This window comes from Pelophylax lessonae (assembly GCF_965119305.1).
Source record: "Pelophylax lessonae genome assembly, chromosome: 6".
Classification (NCBI taxonomy): Eukaryota; Metazoa; Chordata; class Amphibia; order Anura; family Ranidae; genus Pelophylax; species Pelophylax lessonae.
This window is the reverse complement of record NC_138773.1, coordinates 208,189,403-208,209,107: the sequence shown is the minus strand read 5'-3', so window position 1 is coordinate 208,209,107 and position 19,705 is coordinate 208,189,403. Positions and strand designations below refer to the sequence as shown.

General features: G+C 45.4%; 1 protein-coding gene across 2 annotated transcripts in view; it reads right to left on the bottom strand.

Moving 5' to 3' along the window:
- VPS8 (VPS8 subunit of CORVET complex) overlaps positions 1–19,705 on the bottom strand; it is a 424,969-nt gene that overhangs the window by 235,952 nt on the left and 169,312 nt on the right. For both annotated transcript variants that reach the window (XM_082262330.1, XM_082262329.1), the window contains 2 exons: positions 18,772–18,814; positions 12,159–12,231 (listed from right to left, as the gene is read on the bottom strand). In XM_082262330.1, coding sequence (XP_082118456.1) covers positions 12,159–12,231; positions 18,772–18,814 — 116 coding nt within the window. The remainder of the gene's footprint in view (positions 1–12,158; positions 12,232–18,771; positions 18,815–19,705) is intronic.

Here is a 19,705-nt window from a genome sequence, read left to right as displayed (position 1 = left end):
ATGGTGTGGATGGAAGCATGCAGAATCCTCTTACCAGCGCCCCCACCTGACAGATTGTGTCCCACGCTGACCGATATTGACCAGCTGCACCGCCTGGGCGACACAGCGGGTTGCAGTTTAAGTGGCATTAGCAGCCCACCATCTCTCTGTGAACTCACTGCTGTGGGGCAAGTGGTCAGGCACAGCCTGGTACCCTTTCCATCCTGTCAATGTGATCCAATGCAATTTGTTCTAATCATTGCCTTATTGGTTTTAATGTGACAAACGTCTGTGGCTTTTATCAACTACATTGATGTGAAGTGTTACATACATTGATTTACATTGCCGCAAACACTTACTTAAGCCTAAACCTGAAGCGCTCTCCTTTCCCTCTGCTGACCATTTAGATTAGTGCCCTGCTGGTATATGGTATTTCTATGACTCTAGAGCAGTGGCCCTCAACTCCGGTCCTCGGGGCCCACTAACAGGCCAGGTTTGCAAGATAATTAAATTACATCACAGGTAATCTCATTTGCTGTTCAGTGATTGCAGTATTCTAGTCTGCATCTCCCCAAGGGAATACTTAAAATCTGGCCTGTTAGTGGGCCCCGAGGACCGGAGTTGAGGACCACTGCTCTAGAGCACAGCACAAAGATCATTTATTTAAATAAAATTGTGTTTTTTTTTTGATCACTTAAAAGGAAAAATGGGCATTGTACAGAAAATACAGAATCCAAAAATATCGAGTTAGCTATAATTTAAGAAAAATTAGATTTTTGACTTACCGTAAAATCAATTTCTCTGATGTTCATTGACGGACACAGCTTCTTATCTTCTTGACCATTGGGTTATATTGCCCCGTACAGGAGAAGGACACTAGGCAGGAAAAAAACTTGACTACACCTATGGGGCAGTCCCAGGGGGTATACTCCCACACTCACTATAGGCACTCAGTTTTATTACAAGCAGTGTCAGAAGAAAGCCAACTCCAGAGGGGTGGGTGCTGTGTCCGTCAATGAACATCAGACAAATGCATTTTATGGTAAGTTAAAAATCCCATTTTCCCTTTCGTTCATTGAGAGACACAGCTCCTTATGGTCTGGAAGAGCCCGCTCATGACTTGGCAGACCAGGTCCTCCTGGAACCTTCGCTGGAGGCTCTGAAGGGCTTAGATCCCTTGTCTTGAGACCCCGAGGAATGAAAAGGCCTCTTATGAGCCAAGAAGAATGGCCCCCGTCTATGACGGGGCTCCTTGCCCTTGGAAGCCTGCGGAAGAAGAGTACTCTTCCTCCCTGTGAGACCCTTAATGATGTCATCCAAAGAAGATCCAAACAGGCGATCTCCCACAAATGGGAGATCAGATAAGGCCTTCTTAGAAGTCTGATCCGCAGACCAGCATTTCAGCCAGATAATATGCCGAAGGACCACTGCTGAGACAGACAAACTGGAAATCAAAGGAGCCGCAAAGAGGGATCACAGCCAACTGTAGCCCCTGGACCAATTGATTTATCAGCTCCGCAAAGGCAGGGGGGAAGCTATTCCCCCTGCAGGTCCCACTGTAAAAGTTCAGCCCACTCTGTCAGAGTTTGCAACACCAGGGCAATAGTAAATACTGGCCTAAGTGCAGAATCAGCCACAGTATACAATTCATATGGCGGGTCAGAGCCTCTGACCTCCTATCAGCCGGATCTTTCAAAGCCGGGGACTCCTCAACCGGAATTAAGGTGGCTTTATTTAACCTGGAACCCGGTGAGTCTAATACAGGTCGGACTGTCCACTTTTTAGGCAGGGAATCCTTATAAGGATACCGCATCACAAAACACTTAGTGACCGCAAAATGTGTTTTCATCCTATCTGAGCACGCAGGGTGCGTGGACGCAGACCCAGAAGGGTAACTTGCATCCGCGCCGGCCAAATCATATTCAGGATCTGATGAGACAGATGAAGTAGGTGAAGGTGAGGGACGCTTTTTGCTAGCCCGTTTTCCCAGGACCAAATCCACCTTGGACACTAAGGACTCCAGGACCACCGTCAGTGCAGTCAGGGATCGTTGAGACCCGGAGGGCCTGGCAGCCTCTGAGAGGGGATCAGGTGGGGAAATGTGCTCCAGGGACTCCATTAGAAAAGAGGGGGACCCACACAAAAAGTCTGAGTTATTACATAATTCCCTTTCCAGGAATCCTCCAGGACTGTCACATGAGAGATAGGCTCATGCTCCTGCAGGAAACACAAGCACAGATAAGTTTAAAATGGCCGCCCACCGGCTGCCCCTCAGTTGTATAAAGATGAGCTGGACAGCATAGACTTTTAGCCTGAAATAATCAACTAATAATTATCCAAACAATAGGGCGGGGTCCACCATCCTGGAGGATTCCTGGAAATGAAGTTATCAGGTAATTACTCTGACTTTCCCAAGCCATCCTCCAGGACAATCACATGAGACCACAATGATGCATACCTAGGGTGGGACTACCACTTGCAGGACCTTAGGACCAATGGACATATCTTGGGCGGAGACAAAGGTAGAGTCACTGGACCAGGTGGCTGCTCTGCAAATTTGGTCAGGGGACCGTTTACCCAACGGATTTTTATAAACCGTCATATCCAGAAAAACTGATAGGACAGCTGCCTGGACCTTTAGGGTATTTCCAACGAGTCCCGCCTCATCTAGGAGGAAGTCCAAAATAGTGCAAATGCCTTTTCAAATTTCTATCTTTGGACTGCATCTTTGAAGTATATACTTTCCATGCCTTGTAAATTTTCTTGGTTACCGGCTTCCTACTTTGAACCAGGGCATCCGCTACCCTGTTGGAGAGACCCTTGTTTAGTAGCAAGCACCGTTCAGGATCCACACTGCTAGATTCAAGGTTCAAATATGGGGATGATGGGCTCCTGATTGAACTAGAAGGTTGCTCTGGATTGGAAAGATCAAGGGGGTCATCTTCCGCCATATTTTTCAGGGGTGTGAACCATGCTCGTTTTGGCCAGTAAGGGGCTACCAAGATCACCCTTGTTCTTTCCAGTCGAATCTTTCTGATTGTACTTGGAATGAGTTGAGTTGAGGGAAATGCGTAGGCGAGGCTGAATCACCACGAAACCCCAGGGAGTCTAGCCCTAGGGAATCCTTCTCTCTGCACAAGAAGAAGTAGTTTGGTACATTTCTGTTGCCTGCCGAGGCAAATAGGTCGACCTCTGGAAAACCCCATCTCAGAGTGAGTGCCTCCATGATCAGGTGGTTCAGTTCCCACTCTGTCAGGTCCAGCTATCTGCGACTTAGAAGGTCCGCTAGCACGTTGACTGTCCCTGTTATGTGGACGGATGATAGGAAAAGCAGGCGAGTTTCTGCCCATGAAAGTAAGTCGTGGGCTACCCTCATAAGAGGTTTTGATCGTGTGCCCCCCTGGTGGTTGATGTATGCCACTGCCGTGATATTGTCTGACAGTATTTGGATATGTCTGCCTGTCGTTTCCTTTTGAAACGCGAGTAGGGCTTCCCATACTGCTGCGAGTTCTCTTACGTTGGAAGAGGTTTCTGGCCCAAAGTGGAACCAGGGACCTTATGTGGGCTCACCTGGTGCCTTATGTGGGCTCCCCATCAGAGAGCACTTGCGTCTATGGGGACTCTGATCTGAATGAGCGGCAGCCAGAGTCTTCCCCTTTGTGAGAGGGTCCTTTTTCCCCTAGGAGATCCTCCACCAAGCTAGGGACTTTCTGGAGGAAAAGATCACTGTGCCTTTAATCAGGGAGGATGTTTTTCCATCCCAATGGCCCAAAAGCTGGCACTGCAGGGCTCTCATGTGGAGTTGGGCACATTGGACCGCTGGAACGGAGGCCGACATGAAATCCAACAGGACCATTATGTTCCTTCTTGTTGCCCTGGGTACTGATATCAACTGTTTTGTCCCGTTGACCAGTTTTGTAATTTTGTCCTCTGGCAAAAACATCTTTTGAGCCACCGTATCGATGGTGTAACTCAGAAACACCACCCTCTGGGATGGTGTTCTGTTAGACTTTTGTCTGTTAATCTCCCAGCCTAATGAGGTGAGAAAGGTTTTGGTCATCTGAAGGTTTGTGAATACTTCTGCCTCTGTCAGACCATAAATGATGGGCTCCCTTCATTCTGAGCTCCTGCATCATCTCTGCCATGATTTTTGTGAATATGCGAGGAGCTGAAGAAATCCCAAAGGGGAGAGACTGGAATTGAAACAGGCTGATCTGCCTTTCCAAAAGGATAGCAAATCTCATTAATCCCTGATGGCTGGGATGAATCGGGACATGTAGGTAGGCATCCTTCAGGTCTAAATATACCAGAAAAGCTGCCTCCGGGAGAAAGGATCTCACCGAAAAGATGGATTCCATCTTGAATTCTCTTTATTAAATTGAACGATTGAGACCTTTGAAGTACAAGATTAAGCGATGTTGGCCGAAGCCAATGTTAAGCGAAGGTTTTGTTCTGAGGAAAACTTGGGAGTAGAAGCCTGACATATGTTGAGAAGGATGAATCCCTTTGATCACCTTTCTGACTCGTAGATTCATGACTGCCAAACAGAAGGCTACCGTCAAAAGAGAGGTTCCATAACTTGTTTTTTTTTACGCGTAGTTACCATCCCAAGTTTTGAGCCAGAGGGATCTTCTGGCCGCGTTGATAAGGCCTGTGGTGTGAGCTGATATTCTGACCGCTTCTGCAGCCGCATCAGCCATGTACGCCACTCCTTTTCTATCAAAAGTAGGGAGCCTTGAACCTCTTCCATGCCAGGGACCTTTTCTAGGTGCCCCCGAAGTTGCTCTAGCCAAAAAGTCCCATTCTTGGCTACACAGGTATTGGCCATGTTAGGCTGGAATCCAGCAGCCCCTGGTTTGTATGCCCTTCTTAGCCTAACATCAATTTACTTGTCCAGTGGGTCTTTAAGAACGCTAAATCCTTCAAAGGAAAAGTCTGATTTCCTAGAAACTTTGGCCAAAGATGCGTTCAGCTTAGGGCATTTTGCTGCGGGACCCCTTGCGTCTTTACGAAAGGAACTCTCCTTTTTAGTGCCTTAGGGAAGAACAAGTTATTTTCCGGGCACTCCCATTCCTTGCTAATTATCCTTTTTATCCCATGAAGAAATGTACTATTATGCGTAATGCAGATGCCATGTATACAATCAGGACACATATAGGTAAAAACGTAAACCAAAAAATACATGTCATAATCCAATCAAGATCACAGAGTCCCAGATAACATATAGGGAGCAATATAGGAGGATCAGAAACACCTAAAGCCATGACCCGCATAATACATTATACATGTTATAATCTCAATGGAGTAAGAGGGTAACAGTTAGGGGTACCTAAGGACGCATAGAATTGTGGCCCTTATTGTGGGGTGTAAAACAATGTTGGGAAAATGGGCAGGGATCATCAATTAGAAAAGATCAGCATTATGGAAAAAAAAGGACAGTGAAAAGAAGGCAGTGTGAACCGACTATTCAAATGGATCTGGGAGAAATACAGTGGGTACGGAAAGTATTCAGACCCCCTTAAATTTTTCACTCTTTGTTATATTGCAGCCATTTGCTAAAATCATTTAAGTTCATTCTTCTTCCTCATGAATGTACACATAGCACCCCATACTGACAGAAAAACACAGAATTGTTGACATTGTTGCAGATTTATTAAAAAAGAAAAACTGAAATATCACATGGTCCTAAGTATTCAGACCCTTTGCTGTGACACTCATATATTTAACTCAGGTGCTTTCCATTTCTTCTGATCATCCTTGAGATGGATCTACACCTTCATTTGAGTCCAGCTGTGTGTCAGGGTTCAGCAGCAGCAGGGGAGACCAGACACATGTAGCTACACACCAAAACAATATAGATAACCTTAAAGTGAGATTTATTACAGTGAACCACACAAACAAACATACACAGCAATAGTGAACTAAGGAAATGCCAGCAAACAAAACCCAACCCCAAAGACAAAATAACTAAAGAACCAACTATCTACAAGTATATACAATATAAGAGACAAGGGTAACAGGGAAGCAAGGAAGAGAGCAAGCAAGACTGGATACTAGGCAGAGAGCAGGAACAAGGCAAAGGGGGGTACAGGATGGATCAGGATCAGACACTCAGTTAGGCAGCAAGGAGGCAATCAAAATAGTGACGCGCCTGGGAAAGGGAGGATCAGCCTTAAATAGCCACCTGGCAGCTGAACACAGTTTAAGTGATCATAGAAGCCTGCTGGCTTCTGGGAGACACCGGCTGGTGGACACTGGAATTGCAGCATTCAGCCCAAGGCAACACAGTGCCACCAGCAGGTGAACTCAATCCTAACAGATTCCCCCCCTTAAGGAGCGGCCTCCGGATGCTCCATAAGGCTCCACCACTGGGGTCTGCAAGCTGACTGGGTACCCCACTGTCAAGGTCTGAAGCCTGGCTGAGAACCACACCGCCGGGGTCCCAAAACTGGCTGAGTTTCCTGCTGGTCAGATCCATAAGAAGTCGCAACACCGAAGGCTTACCATTCTTATAAGCAGCCTGTGTCCCAATGTTGAGACACTGAAAGATACCCGAATGCTTAATGCCAAAGTCCCTGGTCCATGCAGGTACCCTGACACAAGGGTGTCCCATCACAACTGGACCTCTTCTCACACTGTTAGAGACTGCTCTGTATTTTACCTGCCACTCAGGTCTACCCAGGGCATAGGTTACCCCACTCGGGTCCCCAGATGCACCAGGGATTGCAGAGATGACCCCTGGGTCAGGACAAAGTTCATATGGAACACTGCCTTTTCCCATAGGACCTCTACTACTGGGGCCGTAACAGCAGATGCAGTTCTCATGTTCAGAGTGGATATCTGGACCTCCTGGCCTTAGCATAACAGGATCAGCTGGCTGCGAAAAGAACAAAGAACGAGCAACAGTAGGGATCTTAATCCACACAGACAACCCATTTGGGCCACATAACACTGGAAGTTCAGGAGCCTCAGACACATTAGCAAGTGGGAGCTTAACCCGGTCAACAGAGTCCAGTTTAACAGCAAGTGGTGAATTGACAGAGTCCGGCTGGGCAGCGGCCCCGGTATCAGCAGAGTCCGGCTGGGCAGCGGCCCCGGTATCAGCAGAGTCCGGCTGGGCAGCGGCCCCGGTATCAGCAGAGTCCGGCTGGGCAGCGGCCCCGGTATCAGCAGAGTCCGGCTGGGCAGCGGCCCCGGTATCAGCAGAGTCCGGCTGGGCAGCGGCCCCGGTATCAGCAGAGTCCGGCTGGGCAGCGGCCCCGGTATCAGCAGAGTCCGGCTGGGCAGCGGCCCCGGTATCAGCAGAGTCCGGCTGGGCAGCGGCCAGCAAGTCACCCGTGGCAGGTTTGGCAACAAACGGCAGGTCACTATCGGCAGGTGGTAGCATGGAGGAGGTCTGGATCTCATCAGCAGGCGGCAGCATGGAGGTCTGGGTCTCATCAGCGGGCGGCAACATGGAGGAGGTCTGCATCTCATCAGCGGGCGGCAACATGGAGGAGGTCTGCATCTCATCAGCGGGCGGCAGCATGGAGGAGGTCTGCATCTCATCAGCGGGCGGCAGCATGGAGGAGGTCTGCATCTCATCAGCGGGCGGCAGCATGGAGGAGGTCTGCATCTCATCAGCGGGCGGCAGCATGGAGGAGGTCTGCATCTCATCAGCAAGCGGCAGCATGGAGGAGGTCTGCATCTCATCAGCAGGCGGCAGCATGGAGGAGGTCTGCATCTCATCAGCAGGCGGCAGCATGGAGGAGGTCTGCATCTCATCAGCAGGCGGCAGCATGGAGGAGGTCTGCATCTCATCAGCAGGCGGCAGCATGGAGGAGGTCTGCATCTCATCAGCAGGCGGCAGCATGGAGGAGGTCTGCATCTCATCAGCAGGCGGCAGCATGGAGGAGGTCTGCATCTCATCAGCAGGCGGCAGCATGGAGGAGGTCTGCATCTCATCAGCAGGCGGCAGCATGGAGGAGGACTGCATCTCATCAGCAGGCAGCAGCATGGAGGAGGACTGCATCTCATCAGCAGGCGGCAGCATGGAGGAGGACTGGATCTCATCAGCAGACGGCAGCATGGAGGAGGACTGGATCTCATCAGCAGGCGGCAGCATGGATAGTGGCAGAGTTGTAAGAGCAGGGAAAAAGTTCTGTTTATTTTTGGGCTTGGATACTTGAGTATTTGCATTCTGCTGACCAGAGTGTCCTGCTGATGAAAAGGTAGTAACAGTACTGGGGAGAATAGAGGGAAGAGTAACAGAAGAAGCATAGGAAGAGGCCTGAGAAGTTACTATGGGTATCAGGGGAAAAGATTCTTGATTTTTTTCAGCATATATAACTTTATGTGACTCATCTAGCACTGGGGATATGATCTCTGACCAAGCTTGTAGCAGAGGGTGAACCAAAATTAGTTTGTCTTTCCCCAGCTCACTTTGCTCCATTAAAGACTGCACAGCAGCAATGCAATCTAACAACACCTGGTGTGAATAGGCTGAATACTGCTGGAAGAAAGAACCTGCACAATATTTCAACAACCATCCCAAAAATCCAGCCTGGAATGTAGTGAATGGAGGAGTGAAAACATCATGGCCCTGAGAGATCGACTGAAATACTAGTTCAGAACAGACCTGAATTAAAGGCTGAACTTGTCTAAGGGAGAATCTGCCCTCAACAGCTAAGGCATGCGCTGTCAGAATGTTCCCCAACAGTTCCTCCTCAGTGAGACTCAGCGCCTGCAACAATGAACAACAAAAATCTTTATCTTCTGCTGCATGCACACGACTAATAACCTGCACTCTAAGCATCTTGACAACAGGAAAATGAAGTCAAAAGCAACTGGCTTCCAGCTCCAAAGTGTAGCTGATCTGGTCGTAGTGGGCGTCACTATTATGTCAGGGTTCAGCAGCAGCAGGGGAGACCAGACACATGTAGCTACACACCAAAACAATATAGATAACCTTAAAGTGAGATTTATTACAGTGAACCACACAAACAAACATACACAGCAATAGTGAACTAAGGAAATGCCAGCAAACAAAACCCAACCCCAAAGACAAAATAACTAAAGAACCAACTATCTACAAGTATATACAATATAAGAGACAAGGGTAACAGGGAAGCAAGGAAGAGAGCAAGCAAGACTGGATACTAGGCAGAGAGCAGGAACAAGGCAAAGGGGGGTACAGGATGGATCAGGATCAGACACTCAGTTAGGCAGCAAGGAGGCAATCAAAATAGTGACGCGCCTGGGAAAGGGAGGATCAGCCTTAAATAGCCACCTGGCAGCTGAACACAGTTTAAGTGATCATAGAAGCCTGCTGGCTTCTGGGAGACACCGGCTGGTGGACACTGGAATTGCAGCATTCAGCCCAAGGCAACACAGTGCCACCAGCAGGTGAACTCAATCCTAACACTGTGTTTGATTATACTGATTGGACTTGATTAGGAAAGCCACACACCTGTCTATATAAGACCTTCCAGATCGCAATGCATGTCAGAGCAAATGAGAATCATGAGGTCAAAGGAACTGCCTGAAGAGCTCAGAGACAGAATTGTGGCAAGCCACAGATCTGGCCAAGGTTACAAAAAGATTTCTGCTGCACTTAAGGTTCCTAAGAGCACAGTGGCCTCCATAATCCTCAAATGGAAGACGTTTGGGATGACCAGAACCCTTCCTAGAGCTGGCCGTCCGGCCAAACTGAGCTATCAGGGGAGAAGAGCCTTGGTGAGAGAGATAAAGAAGAACCCAAAGATCACTGTGGCTGAGCTCCAGAGATGCAGTCAGGAGATGGGAGAAAGTTGTAGAAAGTCAACCATCACTGCAGCCCTCCACCAGTCGGGGCTTTATGGCAGAGTGGCCCGAAGGAAGTCTCTCCTCAGTGTAAGACACATGAAAGCCCGCATGGAGTTTGCTAAAAAACACCTGAAGGACTCCAAGATGGTGAGAAATAAGATTCTCTGGTCTGATGAGACCAAAATAGAACTTTTTGGCCTTAATTCTAAGCGGTATGTGTGGAGAAAACCAGGCACTGCTCATCACCTGTCCAATACAGTCCCAACAGTGAAGCATGGTGGTGGCAGCATCATGCTGTGGGGGTGTTTTTCAGCTGCAGGGACAGGACGACTGGTTGCAATCGAGGGAAAGATGAATGCGGCCAAGTACAGGGATATCCTGGACGAAAACCTTCTCCAGAGTGCTCTGGGCCTCAGACTGGGCCGAAGGTTTACCTTCCAACAAGACAATGACCCTAAGCACACAGCTAAAATAATGAAGGAGTGGCTTCACAACAACTCCGTGACTGTTCTTGAATGGCCCAGCCAGAGCCCTGACTTAAACTCAATTGAGCATCTCTGGAGAGACCTAAAAATGTCTGTCCACCAACGTTTACCATCCAACCTGACAGAACTGGAGAGGATCTGCAAGGAGGAATGGCCGAGGATCCCCAAATCCAGGTGTGAAAGACTTGTTGCATCTTTCCCAAAAAGACTCCTGGCTGTATTAGATCAAAAGGGGGCTTCTACTAAATACTGAGCAAAGGGTCTGAATACTTAGGACCATGTGATATTTCAGTTTTTCTTTTTTAATAAATCTGCAACAATGTCAACAATTCTGTGTTTTTCTGTCAGTATGGGGTGCTATGTGTACATTCATGAGGAAGAAGAATGAACTTAAATGATTTTAGCAAATGGCTGCAATATAACAAAGAGTGAAAAATTTAAGGGGGTCTGAATATTTTCCGTACCCACTGTATAAAACAGGATAGTAAGGAGAAAGGCAGTGTGGATCTACCTTTCCAATGAGTATTGGAGGCTAGGTGGGATATCTATCATTCTTTTAATGGGAGCACTCCAAGTTGTAAGCATCCCGGTGCTGAAAGTTGGTAATGATTATTAGCGGTGCGTATTACTCCATACACATTATCTATGACACTTTTTGGTCTGATTTGCATACAGCAGATGCCATGTATATTAATGTACTGTGATGACTTATGCATATATATTTTTGCCTTACGGATATCTCTCTTCCATTTACATTTAGAGATGAACTTCTATTGACCTGTGAGAAAGGCTATATCTGAAACGCGTCAGTTCACTGTATGGGTCCTTTATAGCCACATGTATATTACTTGTAATTGTTCTTGCTTTTAACCATATCTTCTACAATGTATTTTTTGTTATGATTGTTCTTCAATAAATTTCTACTGATATTTTGAATTTATTTGTTTGATGGGTGATTACATTTAAAGTCCCACTCCCAGGGGAACCCCATTTTTTTGCATGTTGTGTTATTAGGGATGTTGGCAACACCCATCTAGACACCAATATCCGCACAAACAATATAAATTATCCTTTTTAGGGATTGGTGGACCAGAAAGGATGTTTTTGGACCTAAAAGGTATGGCCACCCCATGGGAGGGGAGGGGGGGTGTGGGCAGATGGAGGGTTTCAAGTCCGCAGAGGACCACCGAGAAGGGGGGGGGATGTTGCATGGGAAGGAGGGGATCCTGGGGGTCCGACCGTCCCAGAGAGGGGCCCACGTCCACTCCAAAAACCTACAGGGTTAGAGGGGGGGACAGCTACTTATCATACAAGGAACAGGGTGGGCACCGCTCCTTACAGACCACCTTGCCATCTAAATAGGGGGGGCTGTCGGCCAGCAGGAACGCTGCGACTCAGAATGAGGCCAGGTCTTATGCGCCCTCGCGAGACATTTAACTCGCAGGCCAGCCCTCGTCCAGTGTGGCTATGTCACGGCCGACCTAGGGCGGAGCTGAGGCCTGTGTGCGCTCACTGGCAGACTGGGGGGACCGTCTGGATCTAGATTATCCAGTCCATCACCCAGTCAGGCAGTTGCTAGTAGATTCTCACAGGAACAAAATAATAAAGATAGGAAAAAAAATTCAATTTAAAAAGAAAAAATTGCCAGGACCAGAGATCCCAGCAAGGAACTAGGTCTTTACTCCTCACTAGGCAGAAAAAACGAAGTGCCTATAGCTGAGAGTGGGAGTATACCCCCTGGGACTGCCCCATAGGTGTAGTCAAACTTTTTTCCTGCCTAGTGTCCTACTCCTGTAGGGGGCAGTATAACCCAATAGTCAAGAAGATAAGGAGCTTTGTCTGTCAATGAACGAAAGAGAAATAATAATTTAAAAATGTAATATCTATAGACACAGCACACAAAGCACTAACCTGGTTTTTCACTTGTGGGACAAGATCTTCTGGAATGTCACCTAAGGGATATGCTCGCCCAGCTAAACTTGAGCTATGAGAATAGATAAGGGAGGTAACTAAAATTAAAATCAAGAATGCCATAAGAAGATTTCAAAAATAAAAACAACTATCGTCAAGTGACATTAAAGTCTCCTTTTTTATTTAATTAAAATAACAAACATGTTTTACTTACCTGCCCTGTGCGATGGTTTTGCACAGAGAAACCCTGATCCTTTTCTTATGGAGTCCAACGCCTGAATTCCTTTTCACCCTCCTCCAATGGAGGTACTCGTGCGTGCTTGCTCCCAAGCCAGGCTGTTTGCGCCTTTTCAGACATAGAGTCCAGCTCAGGCACGCCCCCTGCTCTCTGCTCACAGGTTTTGACTGAAAGCAGCGGGATCCAATGGCCCCTGCTGCTGTCAACCAAGCCTGTAAGAGACTGGAGAGGAGCTGCTAAAGACGTGCACAGCACTGGATCGAGATCAGGGTGAAGTAAACATTTAGGGGGGAGCTGCATGTAAAAAGGTGTTTTACCTTAATGCAGAGAAAAAAAAATTATCTTTAAAACCACTTTCAATATAATTAGCTAATAGCTAACTTAGGAAATGAATTACTAATAGTAGGTTAAAAGAAATTGAACACCACAGTTTTTCCTATAAAAAAAAAAGTGTGGGGAAATTTACATCAAAATTAGCTTGCAATACCGCGCCTACAGAGATCTGATTGGCTTTATGTTCATGGGTCAATCCAACGAATGGTATGATAGGTAACCCATGAAGTACAGTACATATAATAAAGTGGCCCTTTATATTGGAGGATTACCTGTTTTCCATGAAGAATTAAGCATATGTTGTTCATGTCAGCCCAAAATCCTATATATAGAGGCACAATTCTCAGGTGTCACGGTTTAGAGTGACAGTGGACCTTTCAGGGTTGTGCTTTAATTTAGTTTAGTTCTTTTTACACTTTGGAGGCACCTTCTTTCTGAAACCCAAATAGAATTTGAACGTAAACAACAAAAAAAACTTTTTCTGTTCGTTGATATAACAGAATTAGTGGAGGTGCAAGTTCCAGTGGTGGGGGACCTATCACAAAGGCTTAGGAGGCAGACGAACTCTAAGGGGCTAAAGGGGACAGGTGCTTAAAAAAGAGAACAAGCAGCTGAAAAGATCTAGTCTCTGGGGCAGGAAACACAATTTCCAGAGCAAGGAAGAGAAATACTGAAGACTATCTTATGTGCCAAGACGAGGTGTTTGTGAAATCTACCCAGCAGAAAGGTAAGTCATTTACTATTTACTGTAAAAATTTGATTTTTGGCCAGAGTTGGGCTTTAATGTTTGTACTCCTGCTGTGGTGACTTCCCCAGAATACCCAAAACACTGGGTAAAATAAAAAAAATGAAAATAAAACGCATTGCTGTAAATAAAATATACAGTGGGTACGGAAAGTATTCAGACCCCCTTAAATTTTTCACTCTTTGTTATATTGCAGCCATTTGCTAAAATCATTTAGGTTCATTCTTCTTCCTCATGAATGTACACATAGCACCCCATACTGACAGAAAAACACAGAATTGTTGACATTGTTGCAGATTTATTAAAAAAGAAAAACTGAAATATCACATGGTCCTAAGTATTTAGACCCTTTGCTGTGACACTCATATATTTAACTCAGGTGCTTTCCATTTCTTCTGATCATCCTTGAGATGGTTCTACACCTTCATTTGAGTCCAGCTGTGTTTGATTATACTGATTGGACTTGATTAGGAAAGCCACACACCTGTCTATATAAGACCTTCCAGATCACAATGCATGTCAGAGCAAATGAGAATCATGAGGTCAAAGGAACTGCCTGAAGAGCTCAGAGACAGAATTGTGGCAAGGCACAGATCTGGCCAAGGTTACAAAAAGATTTCTGCTGCACTTAAGGTTCCTAAGAGCACAGTGGCCTCCATAATCCTTAAATGGAAGACGTTTGGGACGACCAGAACCCTTCCTAGAGCTGGCCGTCCGGCCAAACTGAGCTATCGGGGGAGAAGAGCCTTGGTGAGAGAGGTTAAGAAGAACCCAAAGATCACTGTGGCTGAGCTCCAGAGATGCAGTCAGGAGATGGGAGAAAGTTGTAGAAAGTCAACCATCACTGCAGCCCTCCACCAGTCGGGGCTTTATGGCAGAGTGGCCCGACGGAAGCCTCTCCTCAGTGTAAGACACATGAAAGCCCACATGGAGTTTGCTAAAAAAACACCTGAAGGACTCCAAGATGGTGAGAAATAAGATTCTCTGGTCTGATGAGACCAAAATAGAACTTTTTGGCCTTAATTCTAAGTGGTATGTGTGGAGAAAACCAGGCACTGCTCATCACCTGTCCAATACAGTCCCAACAGTGAAGCATGGTGGTGGCAGCATCATGCTGTGGGGGTGTTTTTCAGCTGCAGGGACAGGACGACTGGTTGCAATCGAGGGAAAGATGAATGCGGCCAAGTACAGGGATATCCTGGACAAAAACCTTCTCCAGAGTGCTCTGGACCTCAGACTGGGCCGAAGGTTTACCTTCCAACAAGACAATGACCCTAAGCACACAGCTAAAATAACGAAGGAGTGGCTTCACAACAACTCCGTGACTGTTCTTGAATGGCCCAGCCAGAGCCCTGACTTAAACCCAATTGAGCATCTCTGGAGAGACCTAAAAATGGCTGTCCACCAACGTTTACCATCCAACCTGACAGAACTGGAGAGGATCTGCAAGGAGGAATGGCAGAGGATCCCCAAATCCAGGTGTGAAAGACTTGTTGCATCTTTCCCAAAAAGACTCCTGCCTGTATTAGATCAAAAGGGGGCTTCTACTAAATACTGAGCAAAGGGTCTGAATACTTAGGACCATGTGATATTTCAGTTTTTCTTTTTTAATAAATCTGCAACAATGTCAACAATTCTGTGTTTTTCTGTCAGTATGGGGTGCTATGTGTACATTCATGAGGAAGAAGAATAAACCTAAATGATTTTAGCAAATGGCTGCAATATAACAAAGAGTGAAAAATTTAAGGGGGTCTGAATACTTTCCGTACCCACTGTATATACATTAGAAGTTTTGTTTGCATTTTAATATATAGTCATCAGTGCATTAATCTCAGTCCCATTTACAGATAAAATATCAAACTTTTACAATTACAGTTTATTGTAGTAAGGTTTCACTAATTAGTGCTCATTGAAGACAAGGCATTTATCCTTCCCTGAACCGACAAGAACCTGCCCTTAACCTCTGTGCAAATTGTAAGATGAGTACATGAGTCTAATTTTTTTTTTTTTACCTCCAGAATAAAGTGGTGGTACACAGACATTTCCAGCAAGTTGGAAGGTCTTAAATCAGCATGTACTATTTTTGGAAATTACTGCACTGGATCCTAAAAAAAGTCACCTTTAGTAGACCCTTTCTAGGATTTGCTTCTTTTGCATTCCCATTAACCTGTACGGGGAGGGACGTATTTTGGATGCAACAAAATTTGGAATAAAACAGCCAAATATTACTATTTATTTCTACTAAATTATTTGCTTGCATTTATTTATTTCAAAATCACAAAAAATTGGATTTTCCTACATTCTTACCTGTAAAATACATTTCTTGGAGTACATCACCGGACACAGAGCAGCCATAATAATTACTATCTGGGTTATAAGCCACCTACTGTATAGGTGGACACTGGCAAACCAAAAAGACAGGAAGTCCCCCTCTATAAAAACAAGAAGAACCTCAGTTTTGTAGCAAGCAAAAAACTTCCCAGACAATAAGGGAGGGACCCGTGATGTACACCAAGAAATTGATTTTACAGGTAAGAATGTAGGAAAACCCAATTTTCTTTATCGTACATCATGGGACACAGAGCAGCCATAATAATTACTATCTGGGACGTCCCAAAGCAATGCACTTAAGGGGAGGGAGACACTAATTATGACAACTGCCATCAGATTGAAAAGATCTACATCGCTGCCTGCAGCACACTTCAGCCAAATGCAGTATCCTCCTGGGCCCTTACATCAACCTGATAAAATCTAGTGAATGTATGTACTGAAGACCAAGTAGCGGCCTTGCAAATCTGAGCCATAGAAGCTTGATGGCAAACTGCCCATGAGGCACTTACTCTTCTGGTAGAGTGTGCCTTTACCCAAAAGAGTGGGGCCTTCCTCTTTAAACCATAAGCCTGGATAAATGACCTGGCAAATCCATTTGGAGATAGTTGACTTAGATGCTGCCTGCCCTTTCCTGGGCCCTTCTGGCAGCACAAACAAAGAATCGGTCTTCCGAATCTGAGCTGACATCTTCAAATAAACTCTGAATGCCCATACTACATCGAGATAATGTAACAACTTTTCCATTGCCCTTTGAGGATTTGGAAATAGGGAAGGCAGTGTGATGTCTTGATCCAAATGAAAACTGTACACCACCTTGGGCAAAAACCCTTGGTGTGGTCGCAAAACCACCCTATCCTGGAGTAAGATCAAAAATGGCTCTTTTCAAGAAAGAGCTGCAAATTCTGAAACACTCCTTGCCGATGTTACTGCAACCAAAAAGACTAACTTCCTTGTCAAAAGAACCAGGGGAATATGCTGAATGGGCTCAAAGGGTGGTCTCTATGGGGCCAGAACTAAATTTAAATCCAAAGGGCACAAGGGTGGCCTAACTGGCGAAAGCATATGAATTACCCCTTGTATAAAGGCTTGAACTAAGGAATGCAATGCAATCGGTCTATAACAGAAGAAGACTGATAAGGCGGAAATCTGACCCTTAATCGTGCCTAAGGCCAGCTTCATTTTAACCCCTATTTGCAAAAATGCTAGAATTCTCCCTATTATATATTTACGGGGATGCCACTTCCTGGCCTCACACCAAGAAATATAAGACTTCCAGACTCTGTAGTAAATGTTCCTGGAGACTGGTTTCCTAGTGTTTATCATAGGAGAAACTGCAGGACCAGAGATTCCCCGCTCCCTCAAAATCCTGGCTTCAATAGCCAAACCGTCAAATTTAGAGACTGTAAAGCAGGATGGAATATTGGACCCTGAGAGAGCAGGTCCGGACATAGCGTGAGGACCCATGGCCTTCCCACAGCCAACCTTACAATTTGCACGTACCAAGTCCTTCTGGACCAAGCTGGAGCCACCAGGATTACTGTTTTTTCCTCTTTCTGAATCCTGCACTGAAGTTGTGGCAGCAGCTGGATCGGGGGTAAGGCAAAGATGAGGGAGAACTGATCCCAGGGAGTCACTAAGGAATCCATTCGGTCTGTGAGCAGATCCCTGGTCCTAGACACAAATCTGTCCAACTTGTTGTTAAACCTGGATGCAAACAGATCTATGTCTGGGACCCCCAGTGCTGGCAAATCCATGAAAATGTCTCCAGATGACGCCCTGGGAGGAGGGCGAAACACGTCTAGCGATTGGCTGAGCGTACCTGGTCGCGAACGACGTCACTTCCGGCCAGTGGAGCGCACGCTGCGAGAGCAGCTAACCAGCGGGCCGAGCTCTGTCTGCATATGTTTTAAGTTTGTAAGTAGGTTTCTTCATTTAATAAACGGATTGCCTTGATATACTTCACCATGGATGGCTTCTTGTTTTCATGAGGGCACTCTGGATCCACGGACATCTATTTTAAAGGATCTCTCCTATTAATTGTCATTTAAAAGGCTGCATCTCCAAGGAGCTTTGGATATAATAAGAGATTATATCATACCAACTGCCTGATTTATATCGATTTGTGGTAAGCAGGGAACCACAAGGGAGGGCAGCAGCACTTTATCCAAGCAAGTGGAGCACAGCAGCACTTTTCTTATATGCACTTAATGGATACATTTACTTTTATATTTATATATTTATTTATTTATTGAATTTATTGAATTTATTATTTATTCCACCAGAACACAAAGGATTTTGTTTTTGTTAAAACAAATTCAGTTCCTCACTGAAATGCGGACCATTTCAGTGAGGAACTGAATTAACAAACGGAAATTGGGAGGCCGAAAATGACTTCTCAGATCCTGACCTACCGGAAGTGGAATCCTCAGCTTGTCCCTCTTCTAGGTCAGTTACGACAACTTCCTCCACATCCTCTGCCCAATCCTGTACTAAAATAGGGGATGCCCAGGTGAGGGGGATCCATCACGTGTTTTTGCCCTCCTTGCAAAACTGAAGCAATCATGCCAGCTATCATTCCCTCAAAGCTGGCTATAGCAGACGCCATATCGTCCTTTGTGACAAAGGCTGAGACAGAAGCAGTAGAAGTAGCTACTATGCCTGACAGCCATAATGGGTCAGATTGGTTAGTCGCCTCTGGCCTCTCAGGGGAGGTTAACATTTTATGTAGCTGACGGTGGAAGAGCAAAAGAAAAAACTATAAAGTGTCACTTAAGTGACAGCTCTGAGTCTACTGGGGCTGCTGGTATCACAATAAAAGTGGCAGTACTCAGGTCTTTAGAACACAAGGAGGGCTTTTTACAGGTACATAACATGCATAAAATATGTCACATGCCCATATCTCTTGGAAGGATATCTGTTGAAATGAATGGTCTGGTGACAGGGTCTTTTTAAAAAACAGTACTTACCTAATATAAACAAGTAGTTTGTTTCCCATCACAACTTGCTCATCTAAAACAAATTTAGAAAGTTATTGTATGGTAACAACTAGGTAATCAGAAGTACACTATTAAAATGAGCAGATCTGTGTCTCAAACCCTCCACTAGTCTTTATGATACTTATTGCATTAAAAGCTTGCATAGCACCATTGGGGCAAATATTTTTCCCAATTTTAGATCTGGTGAGTGGGAAGGGTCATCCACACCAACAAAAAATACAACTTCTCAACATGACTTGTTACAGTTAAGACACCAAAAACTCATCATGTCTTTCATAAAAGGGTTGTACCCTGAAAAAGAAATGGTTAGGTAATATACATACTTTATATCACAATTTGTTTGCATATGTGAAAAAAAACTATGTATTGTTTGGGTTATAATGCTTGAGGTAATTTTTTCATAGAGTCTGCATGTTCTCACACCCTATGCTGTAGATGTAGATGGAGGCACAAGCTTTTGGTAAATCTCATAAGGCCTTCCCCACCTATAATCTCATTCAGAAGGTCTGGAACAAAACCAAATATCTGCAGGGGGCAAAAGGATACACTGAGTATAGTCCCATATGGCTTAACAATACTTATTTGGAAAGTGCTAAACTACAGTCTGGAGCTCGCTGGAAGGAATTTGGTGTGACAGGGTAACTTTATTGAACATAACAAACAAAAACATACAATTCCAGTGCAATAGAAAAGACAAGGAATATATACATAAGTGTCTCTAATCAGATGCCCACATAGGGCGCAATGTATGCATGTCATATATAAAAAAACAACAACAACAAAAGGGGGATGGAAAGAGCAACAATAAATCACCCGGGGGGGGGGAGGGGTAGAACAACAGGGAGAGTATAGTTATCAAATATAAAATGAGAAAACCTGCAAAGACATTTCTTAAGTAGAAGCA